The sequence below is a fragment of the Silene latifolia genome, chromosome Y (genome assembly GCF_048544455.1).
Source record: "Silene latifolia isolate original U9 population chromosome Y, ASM4854445v1, whole genome shotgun sequence".
In the NCBI taxonomy this organism is placed as follows: domain Eukaryota; kingdom Viridiplantae; phylum Streptophyta; class Magnoliopsida; order Caryophyllales; family Caryophyllaceae; genus Silene; species Silene latifolia.
The window spans coordinates 372,444,764-372,467,080 of record NC_133538.1 but is presented as its reverse complement, the minus strand read 5'-3'; the positions used below and the strand labels follow the sequence as shown (position 1 = coordinate 372,467,080).

The 22,317-nt window shown below is 38.9% G+C and overlaps 1 protein-coding gene across 1 annotated transcript; it reads right to left on the bottom strand.

The window, feature by feature from the left end:
• Window positions 1–1,377: 1,377 nt before the first annotated feature.
• Window positions 1,378–2,760, bottom strand: LOC141631847 (uncharacterized). Its single transcript, XM_074444469.1, has one exon. It carries the CDS (start codon window positions 2,758–2,760, stop codon window positions 1,378–1,380), a length of 1,383 nt encoding a protein of 460 aa, XP_074300570.1.
• Window positions 2,761–22,317: the final 19,557 nt, after the last annotated feature.

The window sequence follows — 22,317 nt, the reverse complement described above, 5'->3', positions numbered from 1 at the left end:
AAACTCAGTCCTCGAGCCTCTCGATCTCCACCCCATAAAAACCTCCTGGATTTTTTATCCAATTCATCAAATACAGACCTCGGTAATCGAGCCGTTTGCATCGCATAAGACGGGATTGACGCAAGAGTGGATTGAATTAAAGTCGCCCTCCCAGCCATGGACAAACCTCTCGATTTCCATCCTGATAACCGCTTGTCAACTTTTTGAATAATAAAATCAAAGGTATCTTTCGTCACTCTTCCATTAAGCGTTGGAATACCCAAGTACACTCCTAAGTTGTCGGTTTTAGCAGTGCCCAATTCACTGGATACCGCAGCCATGACCACTTCATCAACATTCGGGGAGAAGTAAACCATGGACTTATTACGACTGACTCCCTGCCCAGAAGCCTCACAAAAAATATTAAGGCATTTATTAATCGCTTGGGCTTGGGAAACAGAGACTTCCCCAAATAAAATAATGTCATCCGCGAAAAATAAATGCGTGAGAATTGGACCTCCTCTCGATGTGGGAAATCCCTTCCAGCAGCCCGCCTCATTTCTTGTACAATCAGCTGACTCAGTTTCTCCATACAAATGGTGAATAAATACGGTGATAGGGGGTCACCTTGTCGGATACCTCGTGTGGGTTCGAAATACTCTGTTTTCTCACCATTCCTAAGTACATTCAGTGAGACGGATTTGAGCAGTCTCATTATGACTCGAACTAGCTTGAATGAAAGTCCCATATCCAATAAGGTATGATTAATAAAAGGCCACTCTAATTTGTCATAAGCTTTCTCCAGGTCCAGCTTTAGGGCCATAAAACCTCTCTTACCCGTCTTTAATCTCATAGAGTGTAGAGCTTCTTGTACTAGGATAATATTATGCGTAATTTGCCGTTTCGGGACAAAGCTAGCTTGAATCGGATTGATGAGAATGGGTAAATAAGGCTTAAGCCGATTAACAATCATTTTCGTAATGATTTTATAGATCACATTACATAACCCAATTGGACGAAATTGACTTACCAAGTGCGGGTGATCGATTTTAGGGATAGCGAGATGAAGGCTTGCCCTAATCCGGCTGGTATTACTTCATCATTAACAACACCCAGGATTAATCGACTCAGACTAGGTGCAACCACGTCCCACTGGGTTTGATAAAACAGAGCTTGGAACTCGTCTGGCCCCGGGGCTTTGAAAGGACACATTTGGTTAAGGGCACATTGGATATCAGTCACCGAATAAGCTCGTTCCAACTTTGCACGTTCTGCCTCCGTTAAGGTAGGGAAGCCTCCCACCACAAGCTGAGTGAAATTGCACACGGAAGTCAGGCCAGCAAACAAATTCTTGAAATACGACACCACCATCGATTTGACAATTGTCGCATCCCACACCTAATTCCCTTCACCATCCTGCAATGCTTCAATTCTGTTATGCTTTCGACGAATAATGGTACTGAGATGGAATAAACGGATATTTCGATCTCCATCACATATAGCCTCCATTCTCGATTTTTGAAACCATAACATATCCTCTTCCCTTAAAACCTCATCCAACTGTTTCTTCAATTTCAATCCATATTTGAAGAGGTAATTTGGCCCACCGTTAGCAAATTTACGCTGAACTCCTAGTAGTCTTCGTTCCAAACTCCGCTTTTTCGCAAAAATATTTCGGAAAACATTCTTATTCCATTCTTGTAATTTGTCTGCAAATTCATTAATAAATGGAATAAGAGGTTCCTCATTCTTCCAGTTATTCAATAGAAAATCAGAGAATTTCGCATGAGAAATCCATGCTGCTTGGAACCTAAACGGTCGCAATATACCGGGTATAGGCGCAAACCCATTCGTACTAACTATAATTGGGCAATGATCCGACTGGTTTTGTACCGGATGTCGGATAGACCCCTCTTCAAACATAATTCCCCAAGCGGAATTACAAATCGCTCTATCTAACCGTGCCCATTTCCTTGTGGAAGCAGAATTACCCCTGGACCATGTATACAAGGGACCCGAGAAATCTAATTCAATCCAATTATTGCTCTCAAACCATGCATTAAAACGGTTACATCGCCTCCTCATGGTCTCACTATCTCCATTACGTTCATGCATAAATCGAGTATCATTAAAATCTCCCATTGTTAGCCAAGGACGATTATGAGTAAGTGCAAAATTTTCGAGTTCGCGCCATAAATCTTCACGCTTTGTCGAATCTGGACTAACATAGACAGCCGTGTAGTACCAAGGGATCTCCCCTACGCTTGAGATCTCTACTGTTATGTGTTGCGCGTGGTGGATGATATGATTCACAGTGACTTCCTCCGGCTTCCAAAAAAGCCAAATTCCACCACTAAATCCTTCCGCTTCCACCCGTGTCTTACCCCCAAAGTTAATTTGGTCACATACTCGCTGGGCCGTCTCTCCACTGATATGTGGTTCGACCAAAGCTAGTACTTGTGGTTGATCAACACGAATTAATTCCCGAAGCATCACCATAAATTCCAGGCTTCCGGCACCTTGAACATTCCAAGTCATTAGACTTAGCGCAGGTCTACGGTTCAATTGGTTTGGAAAACGATCCATAAAATTAGTTGGATAAAACGGGTCCAAGGACAAGAAAGCCTCAGACAAACTATTTAGGATTCTCATCACCTTAGGGGTGACTTTGACTTCCAGAAACAAGTCCAGTGATATCGTTCTTGGAGGAAGAAATACCTCGACTTCCAGCTCCATTGTATGGGCTAGCGGAATCGCTGTGGCCATCTCCGGGCCTTCCATTGGTGATGTTAAGCAAGGGAACAGAGACGGGGGAACCATGGAGTGACGAGTGACTGAGATTCGGAGCGGGGAGGAGAGTGGGGTCATTTTTTGGAAGGGTGCAGACAAAAGTTGGTTAGAAAAAAAGTTGGTTAGAACAATTAATAAACCTTAAGTAATAAAACAATTTAATTACTTAGAACAAATCTTATTTAATCGAATTACAATAAGATACGTATTATAACTCACAAAATAATTTGTTCAATTTTAAGGAATTAATTAACTTATATCATCATACAGTTAATTAATTAATCAATTAAGAATGTTTCCCTAGACGTATGACCTTAAGGGATCAACCGATCACCACCGTCACACGACAGTAATGTCAAACTCTAGTCAGCCAATCATTACCGATTAATGTGGATTAGTTGACAGTAAAATGTTCCATTCCCTTATGTATTCTTAATATGAGATTTAAACATGTGATCGCATTATTGTCGAGGACACATACTCCAACATAATGAAATAAATGGAACTGGCTCTCCTTACATGTGTCACCAACCACAGACCGAATGCATACAGGTATCAAGAAGACTAAATTCATATTTCTGTAAATTGATGTTACATGCCTTATAAAGAGTACTAATCATATCCTATATGAAACTTGGTCATGAATGTCACCAGTTTATTAAGCTCTAACCTTAGAATGTAAATGTAGTTTGCTAATAAATGAGTCAAGTCTATTCGATCAGACAAGAGAAAAACAAAAAACTCGCAGATTATGCACATTGCCATGCCAACAAAATGTCAAGAATATGCAAGGCAAGGGTAAAGACTCAAAGTAGCGTCAAAGTTAAATCGTTCCGACTCAAAATAAACGTGAATTTTTTGAATTTTATGTGAGTTTTCGAATTAAAACCAACGATGCATGCGAAGTTGAATAAACGTGCAAGCGGAAAAGCAAGAAATGCAAGAAAACATGCAGACACAGATATGGATACACACCTCCCCGGCAACGGCGCCAAAATTTGATACCGTCATCAGGTACCAAAAATAAATATCTAATTACACTAACAGAAGCTAGCAGTAAGTAGGGTCGATCTCCACAGGGAGATGGGAAAATGTCAACCTTAACTAAGTCCGTCTTGGTAGCTAGTTTTTGGGGTTTAGTTGTCTAGTTCTAATCTAATGAGATCAAGGAGAAGAAAGAAAGTAAGAGAGTAGGAATTAAACAAGCAGGGAGAAAATAGCTAACACAATCGGTTCACCATGATTCTCTAGTCATGCAATCTAAGTATTAGGTCAATGCAGGTATGATCTATGGAGTAATGAATATCTCCTTGCGGTCTCAATTCGCTCTAAAACACAAATAGTTTAGCTTCCGCCCTCACCAAAGTGCCATAATGTTCGCTACAAGTCTCACCCTTTCCAATCTTCTGATCTAGGTCAAGGTTTACTGTTATTTAATAACTAATTGCGTGGACTCAAGTAGACAAGAACAATTATAAGTAGCGATTAACAACATAGACTAAACTAGAATCAAACCTAATAATTCAATTTACACTTCCCTTAAAGTCATGGCTCCCCTATGTCTTAGCAAGAGAGATTAGCTATGCATCATCATTGAGATAAAAACAATCATACACAAGCAAGAGAGATTAAACATGATAACAAAGCAATGAAAGATTGATAATAGCAATTATAAGTAAAGGGAGAAAGAAATAAAAATCAACAATAGATTAAGATTAAGAATTAAAGAAGAATAAAGGTACCGATTACAGGTTTCACGATCCCAGCCAAAGTTCTAGAGTAAGAGTATGAGAGAGGCAGGAGAAAAAGAGGTATTGTCGTCTAAGAGCTAATCCAGAAGACCTTCTCAACGTAGTTCTTAACCTAACTTATATCCTAATTACAAAGCCCGTCTCGAATTAAGGCAAAAACACGCTGAAATAGCAAAGTCTCTCGATCGAGTAAAATAAAACCACTCGATCGAGGACAAACCCTGAACTTCCTCTCGGTCGAACAGAAATGTCGTTCGATCGAGTAGCCATTGTATCAGCCCTTTCGATCGAGCAACATAACAGCTCGATCGAATGATTCTTCATTGGTTAAAGCATTCGATCGACCAAATAGTTAGTCAATCGAGCTATATTGGCACATAGGACACTTTGGCACCTTCCGAGGTCAGCTCACGCGTCTTTAGTGATGGATTCCAAGCTCCGATATCTTATTCTCCAAAATGCATGCAAATGAGACAAGTTGAGGCTCGGTTTTGTTCCTTCCTGGTCCATACCTGCAATTTACACAAGACAAACCAAAGTAGACTATTCGGGTGTATTTGTAGCTAGATGCCACGTAAATAATACAGATATGCGTGGAAAAATGAGGTAAAAACCTTATATAAAATACACGCACCAAATCTCCCCAAACCAAACCTTTGCTTGTTCCCAAGCAAACTATGAATGCGACTAAAGAATACTAGTGGAACGGGACCAACTCATCGCCTACAAATCACCCACCCAAACCAATTTAATGCAACAACTAACAAAGTGGCAAATGGTAAGTGCAAACGAGTTAAATCGATGTTTCAAACTACTGAACCGTCGACCTTGCAAGACTCATGAATATCGGACTCTCATGGGTCGCTCATCACTCAAATTAAGCACAGGTTGAGTATATAAGTAAAAGATAGAAAGAAGTAAGATGCTCACCTAACTCGACCTATAAGAACATGCATGCAGTTTAACATAAATAAAATCTCTACAACTGTACATATGCATTCCAACCAACTAATGACCAAGACACATGCGGAGGACTAACATTTGGGTAAGTGAGGTAGAGGGTAAGAAGGGGCTATAATGAATTTGGAAGTGTGGAGTTAGCAGCCAAGCTAACAACAATGGATCTAAACTAGAAACACATCCCAACTTCGTACTCAATAAATCAATACAAATCGGTGCTAAATTGCAGCACATAACTCACTAATCACCATAAACTTGTTAACTCCCCATAAGATACAAATAGAACATGGGAGATAAATCACAACACATTAAACTTCCTACTTGTGATTTTTCGTAAATTTTCTCTTCTTTTTTTGTTTTCTTTCTTTTTCAATTCTTTTTCCTCGGTTTTTTTTCTTTTTTACTTTTTTTTTTCATATTTCATATCTTCCTTATTTTCATTCCGTTCAACACTTCCATCAACTTCTCAAATCAGATATGTAACCAAACTGCAGTGAAAACATTCCAAACAATTACTAATTACTAGTTTGGCTAGGATAGGCAAAATTATGGTTTGAAGCTAGACAGGACAAAATAGGCAATTTGGCTATGTGAGGTTCATGGGTAGAATGGAATAAAGGGAGCTTCCTTTCCAAAATGTGTCACCAACCACAGACCTAATGCATACAGGTATCAAGAAGACAAAGTTCATGATTATGTAAATTAATGTTACATGCCTTATAGAAAGTACTACTCACATCCTATATGAAACTTGGTCAAGAATGTCACGAGTTTATTAAGCTCTAACCTTAGAATGTAAATGTAGTTTGCTAATAAATGAGCCAAGTCTATTCGATCAGATAAGAGAGAAACAAAAAACTCGCAGATTATGCACATTGTCATGCCAACAAAATGTCAAGAATATGCAAGGTAAGGGTAAAGACTTAAAGTAGCGTCAAAGTACAATCGTTCCGACTCAAAATAAACGTGAATTATTTGAATTTTATGTGAGTTTTCTAATTAAAAACAACGATGCATGCGAAATTAAATAAACGTGCAAGCGGAAATGCAAGAAATACAAGAAAACATGCAGACACAGATATGGATGCACACCTCCCCGGCAACGGCGCCAAAATTTGATACCGTCATCAGGTATTAAAAATAAATACCTAATTACACTAACAGAAGCTAGCAGTAAGTAGGGTCGATCTCCACAGAGAGATGGGAAAATGTCAGCCTTAATTAAGTCCGTCTAGGTAGCTAGTTTTTGGGGTTTAGTTGTCTCGTTCTAATCTAATGAGATCAAGGAGAAGAAAGAAAGCAAGAGAGTAGGAATTAAACAAGCGGGGAGAAAATAGCTAAGACAATCGGTTCACCATGATTCTCTAGTCATGCAATCTAAGTATTAGGTCAATGCAGGTATGATCTATGGAGTAGTGAATATCTTCTTCTGGTCTCAATTCACTCTAAAACACAAATAGTTTAGCTTCCGCCCTCACCAAAGTGCCCTAATGTTCGCTACAAGTCTCACCCTTTCCAATTTTCCAATCTAGGTCAAGGTTTACTGTTATTTATTAACTAATTGCGTCGACTCAATTCGACAAGGACAATTATAAGTAGCGATTAATAACATAGACTAAACTAGCATCAAACCTAATAATGCAATTTACACTTCCCTTAAAGTCATGGCTCCCCTATGTCTTAGCAAGAGAGATTAGCTATGCATCATCATTGAGATAAAAACAATCATACACAAGCAAGAGAGATTAAACATGGTAACAAAGCAATGAAAGATTGATAATAGCAATTATAAGTAAAGGGAGAAAGAAATAAAAATCAACAATAGATTAAGATTAAGAATTAAAGAAGAATAAAGGTACCGATTACAGATTTCACGATCCCAGCCAAAGTTCTATAGTAAGAGTATGAGAGAGTCAGGAGAAAAAGAGGTATTGTCGTCTAAGAGCTAATCTAGAATACCTTCTCAACGTAGTTCTTAACCTAACTTATATCCTAATTACAAAGCCCATGTCGAATTAAGGCAAAAACACGCATAAATAGCAAAGTCTCCTCGATCGAGTGAAATGAAACCACTCGATCGAGGACAAACCCTGAAATTCCTCTCGATCGAACAGAAATGTCGTTCGATCGAGTAGCCCTTGTATCAGCCCTTTCGATCGAGCAACATAACAGCTCGATCGAATGATTCTTCGTTGCTTAAAGCATTCGATCGACCAAATAGTTAGTCAATCGAGCTATATTGGCACATAGGACACTTTGATACCATCCGAGGTCAGCTCACGCGTCTTTAGGTGATGGATTCCAAGCTCCGATATCTTATTCTCCAAAAGGCATGCAAATGAGACAAGTTTAGGCTCGGTTTTGCTCCTTTCTGGTCCGTACCTGCAGTTTACACAAGACAAACCAAAGTAGACGATTCGGGGGTATTTGTAGCTAGATGCCACGTAAATAATATAGAAATGCGTGGAAAAATGAGGTAAAAACCTTATATAAAATACACGCACCAAATCTCCCCAAACCAAACCACTACAACAAATTGTCACTTGCGCCACGAATTATGCCACGGGAATTTATAATTCGTGGCTAAGTTTTGCTTAGCCACGGGAAAAACTTATTCATTATTTTGGAAAATTTTTTTTGCCACGGGATAACTTTTTCCGTGGCAAAAAGTCACTTCCGACACGAATTAGGCTACACCCAGGGAAATAATCATTTTAGCCACGGGCTATGTCACACCCGTGGGGAAATTTTATTTAGTCACGAATTGCTCCGTGGCAAATATTTTTTTAGCCACGAACTAACAAACACCCGTGGTGAGTATCTCTTCCGACTTAAATCTGAATGAAATTTAATCAAATGTAATAATATGAAAATACATTTAAATATAAAATTTTAGAAACACTTTGATTAATTTAATTAATATTTTTTATTGTTTATTTACTTTAATAAGAAATTTTTAAATTTTATAAACTTATATGCAAGCAAAGAAAAGTTTATCATCTAAATTTTTTGAATTTCTTACTAATCACATTTATGTTTTGTAGATTTTTCAAAACATTGATAATTTAAGAAATTTGTTTAAGTATATAATTCTGTTTATTAAAGTCATGAATTTCTTTTACTTTTTTAAATTAAACTTTATAATCTTGAATAACAATCTTAAATGATCATATCACATTGAAAGATATAGCATATCAAATTCAATAAAAAAGCTATTTACCATCTACCTAGAGAAGTCTAAAATTAATATATTGTTAAACTATTTCATTCAAAATTTGATTTCCAACTTTATTTGTAGGATATTTTTAGAAAAATTTGAATTCGATATAAAATTTACGGAAATTTCCTATGGTACCCTCGAAGTTTTTCAGATTACACATGGTACCCCTTATTTTAAGTTTCTGCATATGGTGCCCTTGTGTTTACCTTTTTCATTCCCAGAATACCCATTGGTGAAATTCCGTCATAACGTCGTTACTCCTATAAGTAATTTGATGAGTAATTGAGTATGTTATGTTGTTATTTTTATATTATTTAGGTACAAAATGTTAGTTTATTAGACAAAATAAGGATGTAGTTATTTGGTGATGAATTGATAGTGTATTAGATAACAAAAAAAGGCGTCACATGGCATATGAGTAGCGGCATTATGATGAAAGTTTTTCAAAGGGTATTTTGGGACTGAAAAAGGTAAATACAGGGGTATCATATGTAAAAACTTAAAAAAAAAAAAAAGGGTACCATATGTAATCTGTCGTAATTCGAGGGTACCATTTAAAATTTACGTAAAATTTAACTTGCTAAGGAAAAAAATTGGGAAAACTTTTTTTCATTGAAAATGAGCGCATCACAGGGAAAAATATAGAGATTATAATAATTTAAAGTCACATGTGCAAATAATGTGAAAATTTTGAGAAAAGAAACGATAAATCATAACAAAGAGAAATCAGTTTAGGAAAATAAGCGATTCTTTTGTACGATAGTCTTTTTCGTTTTTTTGGGTAAAAAAGTGACTACTTTTTAGTGAATAGTGATAACTCTGGGGACAAAAGACTTCTAGTTATAAAAAGCGGTCATTATTTTACCAAAAAAATGGTCACGTTTTTCATATATCAGCGATTCTGACGACGTTATACAATAGAATTTGCATAGAAAAATATACGAAAAAAATGAGTACATGAGAAACGAAAATAAGAATGTCGATAAAAAAAAGAAATAAAAAATGTTAGGAAAATACAATTAAGTTTACTTTTTGGAGAAAATGGTTTGCTGACTTCGGCAAAAAAATGACGTCAAAATTATTAGTCAAGAGGTTAATATCGAAAATTTAATTGTTTCGGCCAAAATAATGTTTTTCCCGCAAAATTTCGTAAATCATGTAACATTTATGTAATTAAATAGTACTAAAGGTAAGATTTGAAAGAAAAAAAAATAAACTTAAAAGGATTCAAAGTGCTAATTATATCAACAAAGTTAACATTCAATTTCGGTGGCACATCAAAAGTACTCTACAGTTAAGCGTGCCCAAGTGAGAGTAGTGATGAGATGGGTGACCTCCTGGGAAGCCTTTCCGATGCTCACAAATACATGATTGGTGAAACCAAATAACGTTCAAATGAATCAAGTTAATTAGCGAAACAATTACCTAGATTGTCACAGTTCCGTATATGATAAAATACCCATTGTGAAAAATAAATAAATTATTTTACGTTTTATTTATTTAATTTTCATATATATTGTTTGCCACGGGAATTATTTTTTGGCCACGGGAAATTTCTTTGGCCACGGGAGTTATTAGCCACGAGAGAATCCGTGGCCAAAAATTCGATAATAGCCACGTTCTTGTTTTTCCGGTGGCTATTTCTTTGCCACGACCACTTGCACCACGGAAGGTATTCCCGTGGCAAAATAATTTAGCCACGGAAATTTAGCACTTGTGCCACGAATTTAGCCGTGGCCCAAGTGCTCATTTGTAGTAGTGAACCTTTGCTTATCCCCAAGCAAACTATGAATGCGACTAAAGACAACTAGTGGAACGGGACCAACTCATCGGCTACAAATCACCCATTCAAACCAATTTAATGCAACAACTAACAAAGTGGCAAATGGTAAGTGCAAACGAGTTAAATCGATGTTTCAAACTACTGAACCGTCGACCTTGCAAGACTCATGAATATCGGACTCTCACGGGTCGCTCATCACTCAAATTAAGCACAGGGAGAGTATATAAGTAAAAGATAGAAAGAAGTAAGATGCTCACCTAACTCGACCTATAAGAACATGCATGCAGTTTAACATAAATAAAATCTCTACAACTGTACATATGTGATACCCGTCGTTGTAAGCACCAAAGATAAAATTTATAATCCAACTACAACTATAGACAGTGGTAGCAGGGTCAAACCACAGGGAGGCGAATGTAATTAATAATTGTCTATTTCTAGTCTTAAGGTAACACTATGTGGGGGTTGATTGATTTGAGTGATCTATAGCTAAGGCAATAAAAGTAAAATAAACTAAAGAGTAGATGAAATCAATAATTAAAAGGGTGCTAAGATGGTCGGTTCACTATAGTTTCGGCGGCAGCATACTAGGTAGGTCTAAATCAAACACGTGAGACGGGAAAATAAGAGGTCTTCTCGGTCCACTCTCACAAGTAGCATCTTTCGATCTCGCTACAGGTCCCTAATGTCACTAATACTAACTTTCGTCCTGAAAAGTGACTCGAAAGGCTAAACTAGCATATCTTTCGATCTCGCTAATCTAGTCGTCTTAATTAGGCAGCCTATCTCCCTTCCATATCTTTCGATCTTTATTGGGTCGGTCAAATCCTAAACATTCAACTAGTGCGTGCACTCGATTCGTCAAACAAAGCAATTAAATTGATTAAAACGAAGCAAAATCTCACGAGGCCAGTCGATCGACCAGGGTACCCAGTCGATCAACCGTGGCGCGATTCAGGGTCCCCTATTCTAATGCCGCCTAATCTACAGTTCCCCTACATCCTAGCACAAGCTATTTAGCTACTCATAATGGGAATAATAACAACAATAAAATTGACTAATAAAACTACAGAATTCATGATTAAAACGGCTAAATAAACGATTAACAGAAGATTATAATTCGGCTTTGGGAAACTGATCTAGCAATTCTAAATCTGTGAATGAAAGCAAAATAATTGAATCAAATCAGGAGAGTACCGTGTGGAATTGTGAAGGAAAAGAACAAAGCCGAACGCGAAAAGTGAATTGTATTGAATACGGAATAGTATTTGGAACCCTAATTCTCAATGCTAAACTAAAACTGAATAAAGCTTGACAAAAAGGGACTGCCTTATGCTGAAACTAAAGCTACGTTATATAGGAAAACAACGTAGTTCTTATTTCCTAAAACCTAATACAATGGGCTTCAAAATTCTCGATCTTTTAATTCACGTCTGAAAGAGCGTCTTGGTCGATCGACCATGAAAGGCATGCGATCGACTGCTCTTCGCTGAACAGCGTCTACTGGAACTCGTGGGTTGGTCGATCGACTATGGGCAGCGGTCGATCGACTGAAGTAGCTGATATTGGACTTCTAACTTCTCGTGGATTTGTCTTTCGGGCCTCGAAATGCGCACCAAGTTCGTTCCTTGAGCAAATACTTCACGTCAAATGTAATGCAAGATACTCGGGGATGGATTTGGCTCAATATCTACTCATTTCCGCATAAATCTACAATATTACATAAAAATACGAAAGTAGACGAAATGGGGCAAATAGTAGCCTTAAACCACATAAATGAGCTCTGAAATGCGTGTAAAAAAGGGTGTAAAACATCATATAATTGACACGCATCAAACTTCCCCAAACCAAACCCTTGCTTGTCCCCAAGAAAGAACTAGACTCGATCCTAAAACCTAATGGAACGAGTTCAATCTCAGAGCGAAATGCATAAGTAAAGCCTAAACCAATTTAATGCAAAAACCAACAATCAATTAGAAATGTGAATCATGCAAACGAGTTATGTAGTCGTCAAGAAATGCTGAACCGTCAACTATAGAGGCTTATCAAATTGGACTCTCACGGGTCGCTCAAATCACTCAATAAATACAGGTGAATATATGTGAAAGATAGAAAGAATTCATTTTGTTAGTGACACTCACCTAACTACGACCAATAAGAACATGCCTGCAATATAATATGAAAGTAATCTCTACAACCGTACATATGCATTCCAACCGAACAAATGACCATGACACATGCCGAGGTAAATAAGGGATATGTGAGGTAATTGGCAGGAAAGGCAAAACATTTATGGGAATGTGGGGGTACAGGTGATCAAGCTAGTATCGTAACAAAACCATATGACAATATCCAATTCTTGCTCAAACTTCAATCCACACGGTGCTATAGCAAGCACAAAACTCACAATTTCCGAAATAATCAACTCCCCATAAGATACAAATGAAACATGGGAGCAAAAATCGCCATTTGAATAAAGACTTGAATCATGCGAATTGATTTCATTTCTTCTCGGGATGCGGTCGATCGACCGAGTAGAGCAGTCGATCGACTGCATTAAACAGTACAACACTCTCTTTTTCTTTTTCGAATCATTTTTCTTCTTTTTTTTTCTTTGTTCCTTTCTTTCTTTCCTTTTTACAACTTCCTAACTTCATCTCAAAATGAGCATATGCCACCAAAAACGTAGTAACAATCCCAAAAACTAAACTACTAGATTGACCAGGGTAGGCTAAATGTAGGATGTAGTAAACGGGACAAAAAGGCTATTTTTAGCAGTGTGGATCTTATGGGTAAAATGAGAAATAGGGGACCTCCACCACATGTGTCAACAAACCACAAACCGAATGCACATAGATATTAAGCAGATTAAGTTCATATTTATGCATATTTATGTAACATGTCTCATAAGAAGTAATTACTCACATCCTAGATAAACTGGTCATAGACGACACCAGTTATAGGCTCTAAATCTTAGAAAGTGATGTAGGTTGCCAAAATTCGAAGTCAAGTTTCAAGTCCAGCAGATAATTTAACAAAAACTCGTAGACTATGCAATTGATTCTACTAATAACATGTCAATTAGCAAGGCTTAGGCGATAAAACAGATGCAAATGCAATGTCATCATCGAAATACTACTGTTCCGACTCAACCTATATGCTAAAATAAACATGCATTTTTTTGAATTTTGTTGAAATTTTTAATTTTTTTTTTGAATTTTCTGTAAATATGGGGAAATTAAACAACAATGCAAGACAAAATGTAAACGTGAATGCAAAAACATATGAAATGCAACGCAAAACCCTTCCTCAAACCAAATCGCACAATGTCCCCATTGTGCAAAATCATGTAATGAAGAAAAGGAAAACGGGAATTTGCGAGAAAATTACGTAAACAAGACATGGAGTGAAGACATGGAGACTCATAAGACTTTAAGCGCAGCAAAAGGAAACCTCCCCAAACCAGCGTGAGCTAGGAGGTTTCAGTAGCCAGCAGTGCTACTAATAGGTACCTGAAAAGACAACAATACCACGCATAAAACCGGGAAAGCAATGTGGAAGCGGTAATTACGTGCATAAGACGAAGAAATTGAAGAAAACAAAATTATGTCGGAAAATAAAGAGGAGGAAAGACTCCGTCAATTCCGCAAAAGGACCAAACACAACAGGGGAAAGGTCGTGAACATGTACAGCAGCGACAACGGTCGATCGACCATAGCAGGAAGTCGATCGACTGGAATGAACAGAAACAGAAGCTCCTGGAAGTCACACCTCAGTCGATCGACTAGGGTAGGCGGTCGATCGACTGGAAATACTGCTGTAATTTTTTGATTTCTTCGAATTAGCTCGAGAACTTGAGCTAATATGGTCTATAAATCTAAAAAGACACATAATAACACGCCCAAAATTGCGCAAAACCCAAAGTAACGGTATAAAGTACTAAAAATCCTAAGCAACCTTAAAATGCGAAGTCTCGCGCACACAAAACAATAAATTAAAAGGTTAAACGAAAGCAATAAAAATGTATAGTTTTTGAAAAAGTCTTAATCAACTAATAGTTGATCAAGAATGGCCACGGAATGGCCCACTTGGTCGGCTTCTGGCTACAAGAGGTAGCCTCAATAGTGCTCATCTTCTCAGCTGCACTCTTCTCAGCTCCAGCATCCGCAGAACTCAACGGATTAACATGTCGGACATCTTCCCATTCAATGACCTCTTCGGATTCGTCGGAATCTAGACCAAACTCCGTTGCTTTGACTGGCTCATCTTCGGGCTTCTCATCCGTGCCATAGCTAAGGCATACTAGACTGCCTCTTTGAACTATTGGCTTATTCACAGCTGGAGCAACATGTGGCTCTTCCTTGCCCAAACCAGCTCTTGCAATATCTAAAACAGAAGAATCTTCCTCCACTTTGCTCCCAGTCTGGGGCGGAGGTGTCACAACAGGAGTAGGGGTAGAGATAGGAATATCAGGAAGTATAAAATAAGATTTCTTTTCAGAAACCGTATTGCAAGTGACGGGCCACATGGGGTATTTCTTCCTAGCCGTCTGGGCAAAGACAATGGAATGTTTGCCTACCTTAAAGGTCAAAGTACCCGAACCAACATCAATAACTGCACCAGCAGTGTGCAGGAATGGTCTACTTAGAATAATAGGAATGTGGGCATCTTCGGGCATATCTAGTACCACGAAGTCAACAGGGAAGAAGAACTTCCCTATTTGCACAGGAATGTCCTCTAATACTCCTATTGGCTGGACCGCAGAACGATCAGCCATCTGTACTGTCATGTTCGTGACTGCAAACCTATTCAACTTTAAATTCCTAGCAAGACTCAAAGGCATTACACTAATACTGGACCCTAGGTCACATAAGGCTTTCTCAATAGGAAAGTTGCCAATATTACATGGGACTAAAAAACTACCTGGGTCTTCTAGCTTAAGGGGTGCAGTATGGGTCAAATAAGAGCATGACTCCTCAGTGAGTGCGACAGTATGCACAGTTTCAAGTGACTTCTTTTTAGACAAGAGTTGCTTCATGAATTTCATATAAGCAGGCACTTGATTTACTAACTCAAGAAAAGGAACTTGTACATTTAAGCTACGGTTAACATTCTCAAACTTATTAAATGATACCTGTTCCTTCATCGGCACTAATCTCTCCGGATAGGGGGCTGAAAGTAGCAACTTAGCCCTCTCCTCTAAATCTCTCATGCCGGCATCGGTGGACTTAGGCTGAAAGTTCACAACCTTCTCCTTTTTGTAGCCTGACCCTTCTTCAGACTGTCTCAAATGTGAACCATTAATCGACAAAGGGTCGTACTTCGGAACCGAAACGGACCCATCAGCATTCGAGTCTGGCCTCAATATTTTCGGGGCAGTAGTACCCCGAAACAAGTGGTCCCTCAAGTTATCGGGCATCGGAGGACGAAAAGAATCACTATCAGCAGCACTGTCAGTCGATCGACTAGGTTGGTCAGTCGATCGACTGAATTCTATAGAAACAGTAGCTTCTGGTTGTCGCGGACCAGTCGATCGACTGGGTATGTCAGTCGATCGACTGACATATCTGCTGATCGTCTTTTTCTTGTTTTTGTTCGTCACAGCCTTCTCCTTACTTGGTTCCGCCTCATCTTTTTCAGTGACGTCCTCAAACATAATGGGCCCATCAAGGGTAGACCCACTCCTCAAGGTGATTGCATTTAAGGTCTCCTTTTGATCAGTTTGAGTCGGTAAATGTCCCGAAGCTCGAGTTGTATTCTTGCTAGCCAATTGGGCAATTTGTCTTTCAAACATCTTCATCCCGGCCTCTCTAACTTGGGACTCTTTCAGCAACAAGTTCTTCAGTTCGGCAAACTCATAATTTTGGGATTGCTGTTGCTACTGAGGGACATATGGAGGCTTTTGGAATTGTTGTTGCTTATGAGGGGGCACAGAATTCTACTGCTGTTGCTGCTGCTGTGGAGGTTGAGTCGGATTCAAGACATTTTGGCTGCTCCACCTCAGATTCGGATGGACATTCGGCTCATAGTAAGTGTTTGTCTGCCTATAATGTTGAAAGGCAGCACATGACTCAAATGGATTAGGACAGTTGTCTGAAACATGTCCCTCAGCTCCACATCTTTTGCAGACGAAAGGACCGTCTGAAACAGCGTTTACATGGTAAATCCATCCTTTTAAAGCTCCTCCCAACTCGTACTTATCAAATCTCGCCGTGAGAGCCTCTAATGCAGCTACAGAAGGAGATTCAGCAGCTCTCCTTTGATTTCCTCTGGAATTTCCATACTCAGCTTTATGGGTGGCCAAGTCATCAATGATTTTCCACCCCTTAGTCTCTCCCATATTCTCCTGGAATCTGCCACTAGCTGCCGCATCCAGGATAGCTCTCTGATCGTCATAGAGCCCATTGTAGAACTGATTGCATAGGCTCCATTTCTCAGAACCATGATGCGGAATGGTTCGCACCAGCTTCTTAAAACGGACCCATGCCTCATGAAAGTTCTCATCAGGACCCTGTTTAAAGCTCCTGATCTGAGCTCTAATAGCATTCGTCTTCGAGGCAGAGAAATAGTTCTTGTAGAATGCCAAGGCCAAATAATTCCAGTCGGTGATCCCATTAGCAGCTCGGTCCAGGTCTTTGTACCACTCCCTTGCAGCATCGCGGAGTGAGAATATAAACATTGGCTCCTTCACCTGGTCCTGGGTCATACTGGTCGGCGGGGGTCTAGAGCAGCAATAATCAATAAATATCTCCATATGCTTGGCTGCATCTTCATTTGCAGCTCCCCCGAATTGGTTTCTCTCAACCAAGTTGATATAAGAAGGCTTCGGTTCGAATTTCCTATCAACTCCCGGTAATTCGAACCCCTTGTATGGATTTGCAGCTGTCGGCTTAGAGTGACTTGCTATAGTCACTTCTTCAGCCATCTCTAGAAAATCTGGAGAAGTGACGGTCTCAGCTGATGAAGTAGAAATAGGAGATGAAGGTGGATCCTCCTCGAACAGCTCGTTCTCGTAGTAACTGGAAAGAGTACTCAGCTCTTCCTCTATCGGCTATATCCTAGATGATCGTCTCAACTCGCGCAAAGTCTTTTCAATCTCAGGATTTAACGGTACTAATTCACCACCCTATGACCTGCGCATAAGAGGAAACTACAAAAAGAATATAAGAATAGTTTAAGGAACAAATGTCCCTTAAACTAAGAAACAGACTAAAATAAAACAACTAAAAATTAGAACAATTGCCTTCCCGGCAACGACGCCAAAATTTGATACCCGTCGTTGTAAGCACCAAAGATAAAATTTATAATCCAACTACAACTACAGACAGTGGTAGCAGGGTCGAACGACAGGGAGGAGAATGTAATTAATAATTGTCTATTTCTAGTCTTAAGGTAACAGTATGTGGGGGTTGATTGATTTGAGCGATCTATAGTTAAGGAAATAAAAGTAAAATAAACTAAACAGTAGATGAAATCAAGAATTAAAAGGGTGCTAAGATGGTCGGTTCACTATAGTTTCGGCGGCAGCATACTAGGTAGGTCTAAATCAAACACGTGAGACGGGAAAATAAGAAGTCCTCTCGGTCCACTCTCACAAGTAGCATCTTTCGATCTCGCTACAGGTCCCAAATGTCACTAATACTAAATTTCGTCCTGAAAAGTGACTCGAAAGGCTAAACTAGCATATCTTTCGATCTCGCTAATCTAGTCGTCTTAATTAGGCAGGCTATCTCCCTTCCCTATCTTTCGATCTTTATTGGTCAGTCAAATCCTAAACATTCAACTAGTCGTGTGCACTCGATTCGTCGAACAAAGCAATTAAATTAATTAAAACGAAGCAAAACCTCACGAGGCCAGTAGATCGACCAGGGTACCAAGTCGATCGACCGTGGCGCGATTCAGGGTCCCCTATTCTAATGCCGCCTAATATACAGTTCCCCTACATCCTAGCACAAGCTATTTAGCTACTCATATTGGGAATAATAACAACAATAAAATTGACTAATAAAACTATAGAATTCATGATTAAAACGGCTAAATAAACGATTAACATAAGATGATAATTCGGCTTTGGGAAACTGATCTAGAAATTCTAAATCTATGAATGAAAGCAAAACAATTGAATCAAATCAGGAGAGTACCGTGTGGAATTGCGAAGGAAAAGAACAAAGCCGAACGCAAAAAGTGAATTGTATTGAATACGGAATAGTATTTGGAACCCTAATTCTCAATGCTAAACTAAAACTGAATAAAGCTTGATAAAAAGGGACTGCCTTATGCTGAAACTAAAGCTACGTTATATAGGAAAACAACGTAGTTCTTATTTCCTAAAACCTAATACAATGGGTTTCAAACTTCTCGATCTTTTAATTCACGTCTGAAAGAGCGTCTTGGTCGATCGACCATGCAAGGCAGTCGTTCGACTGCTCTTCACTGAACATCGGCTACTGGAACTCGTGGGTTGGTCGATCGACTATGGGCAGCGGTCGATCGACTGAAGTAGCTGATATTTGACTTCTAACTTCTCGTGGATTTGTCTTTCGAGCCTCTAAATGCGCACCAAGTTCGTTCCTTGAGCAAATACTTCACGTCAAATGCTATGTAAGATACTCGGGGACGGATTTGGCTCAATATCTACCCATTTCCGCATAAATCTGCAATATTACATAAAAATAGGAAAGTAGACGAAATGGGGCAAATAGTAGCCTTAAACCACATAAATGAGCTCCGAAATGCGTGTAAAATAGGGTGTAAAACATCATATAATTGACACGCATCAATATGCATTCCAAACAAATAATGACCAAGACACATGCCGAGGACTAACATTTGGGTAAGTGAGGTAGAGGGTAAGAAGGGGCTATAATAAATTTGGAAGTGTGGAGTTAGCATCCAAGCTGGCATCAAAGGATCTAAACTAGAAACACATCCCAACTTCGTACTCAATAAATCAATACAAATCGGTGCTAAATTGCAGCACATAACTCACTAATTACCATAAACTTGTTAACTCCCCATAAGATACAAATAGAACATGGGAGATAAATCACAACACATTAAACTTCTTACTTGTGATTTTTCGTAATTTTTCTCTTTTTTTTTTCTCTCTTTCTTTTTCAATTCTTTTTCCTCAGTTTTTTTTATTTTTTCATTTTTTTCATATTTCATATCTTCCTTATTTTCATTCCCTTCAACACTTCCATTAACTTCTCAAATCAGATATGTAACCAAACTGCAGTGAAAACATTCCAAACAATTACTAATTACTAGTTGGGCTAGGGTAGGCAAAATTATGGTCTGAAGCTAGAGAGGACAAAATAGGCAATTTGGCTATGTGAGGTTCATGGGTAGAATGAAATAAAGGGAACTGCCTCTCCTAAATGTGTCACCAACCACAGACCGAATGCATACAGGTATCAAGAAGACAAAGTTCATGCTTATGTAAATTGATGTTATATGCTGTTTTAGCAGGATTTTTCTGAAAGGATCCGGCCTATTTATTACGTGATCAGGGTATCTAGTTCTATAAATTAGAAATAAAAGTATGAACGAATGGCAGAAGAGAATATGATATAAATTGTGTTGTTATGTTTTTAATATAGGCTAAATACAAACATGCGTATAAGCTCAAATACTAGAGAGAAAATAGAGGATAATTTGTGATATATATTGATTAATAAGCAAAAAGTGTATATCTTTTACAATTGTGTTTCATTCTATTTATACTTCTCAAATGATAACGTTTGGATGCTGTTCAACGTTCCTCTTAGCCGTTGGTAGCTACTTCCTGAAATATAGCGCACACCTCCTATTAATCCGCTTGACTGAATCCTCTTCAATGAACGTGGGCTTCTTTCCTTTTATACGATCAGTTATATGGGAATAAGATGCTTTTGGAATTGGACTTGGTCTTCCATGAAAATAGGGCATGATCATTTCCTTTATGTGATAGTCACACTGTCTGGTAATTCAATATAGCCTGCTCGAGAGCTTTTCCAGGCTATTCTATGCTTTCCTTCAGGCTTCTCTTTCAGTATAAGGCAAGCTGATTGCAGTAATAGCTAGAATGGTCCGGTCTTCGTCTTCTTTAGTCAGCCTTGTAAAGTCAGGCCAGGTTATGGTCAGGCCAGGCTAATCTGGGCCTAACAATTGCCCCTTGACATTTTACTCGTGCTGAACCAGGCCAGGGGTGAGATGTCAATTTTTACCGGGTTAAATGATAAAGAGAATTATACTTAATCAATGACTCTTAGACTCCTAGTTACCGTTGGACACTGTAACGGCTAGGTGATGTCATGCTGAGAGTTTTGCAATTTCTAGGGTTTTCATGCCGTTGCTCATCTTCTATAAATACGGTAAATTGGACGAGATTATTCTCCACCAATTTTCCTCCATTTTCTTTGCTAAATTTTCTTCTGAAATTCTTCCCTACTTCTCAGCAATCCTGTTATGCTAGTTTATACTCTTTAAATAATTTAACTTCATCACAATAAATCTGACAATAAAAGACATGGGAGCCAAAAAACGTCCTGCATCCCAGAGAGCTGCTGCTGCTGTTGAGCCTGAACTCACAGACATCCAAGAGGAAGAGGTGAGGGAAATTGATCCTCCTACTCGTGCCGTGGCTTTCAAGTATCAGGATTCTGTTTTTACTGCTCTTCAATCTCTGGATTCTTCTTTCCCTGAGGAAAACTTACTAAAAACAAACTATGACAAGATTCTAAGGGAGAAGAAAATAATTCCTGAGTCAACCGAGGTATGGATCCCGAGTCTTGTCCGGTCGGGGGCTAATCGGGTATCACCTGGCTGGTTCTGTATTTTTGAATGGGCGTTCAAAGCAGGTTGTAAGTTACCTTTTACTCCCTTAATGATTGACACCATTCGTGCTATGGAGGTATCCCCTTTTCAGATTATGCCAATGGTTTGGAAACTTGTCCATTCTATTGAAAATTTATGTGCTAAACACAATCTTGTAATTACTATTAATGATATCAAGGCAGTATATCATATGAAAAATCCTGTTGATGGTCGCTTTAATTTGAGAATAAAATCGAAAATGTCTCCATTAATTACTAACCTGGACTCTGGAGATGATAAAAATTGGGCAAAGACTTTCCTGTTTGTCCGGACTGAGACTTTGGGATCAGGCTTTGATTATCTGAGATATCCTCCCTTGGAGAGTGGTAGGTTCCCCGTACTTTTTATTTTGCAATATACATTACATAAAATTAATGGATTTTGATTCTTACCGTGTAATTTTGCGGTTTTTGCAGCTCCGATTGGAGTTCGATCCTCTTGATGAGGAAGCTATTTCCAGGATAGAGGCTTTCCTTGCTATTCCCGAGGAAGAGAGGACCTGGCCAGCTAGTTTGGGCGGGGAGTTGTTGCCAGTATATGAAGACCAAGCCGATGGCGGGGTCGAGTACCCAAAGGCAAGCCTAGTTCTCTCGCTCTTTCGTACGTCTTACGTATGTTTTTATGTTAGCCGTTATCTTCTGTCGTTTTTGTTTGATACTCACGTATATTTTTTATATATTCAGTATTTAGGTCTTCTAGGCTAGGGTGGCCAGCTTTTTCGCAAAGGATTTGAAGGCGGGGTGGCTAGGATTCTTTGAACAGTCCAAGAGCCAGGAGGCTAGTGGGAGTGACAAAACGCTTGATATCCTGGTTTCGATATCCGGCCTTCTCAAGATCCACCAGGGTAGCGTCACCGGAGATCGTCCATGCTCAAAAAAGAAAGAGGGAAGACGTTATCCTGGAAGAGGAGGAAGGAGAGAGAGAGCCTATCCATGCTCACCAATCGGGAGTATAAGGCAAGTGCCTGCTAGGATTGA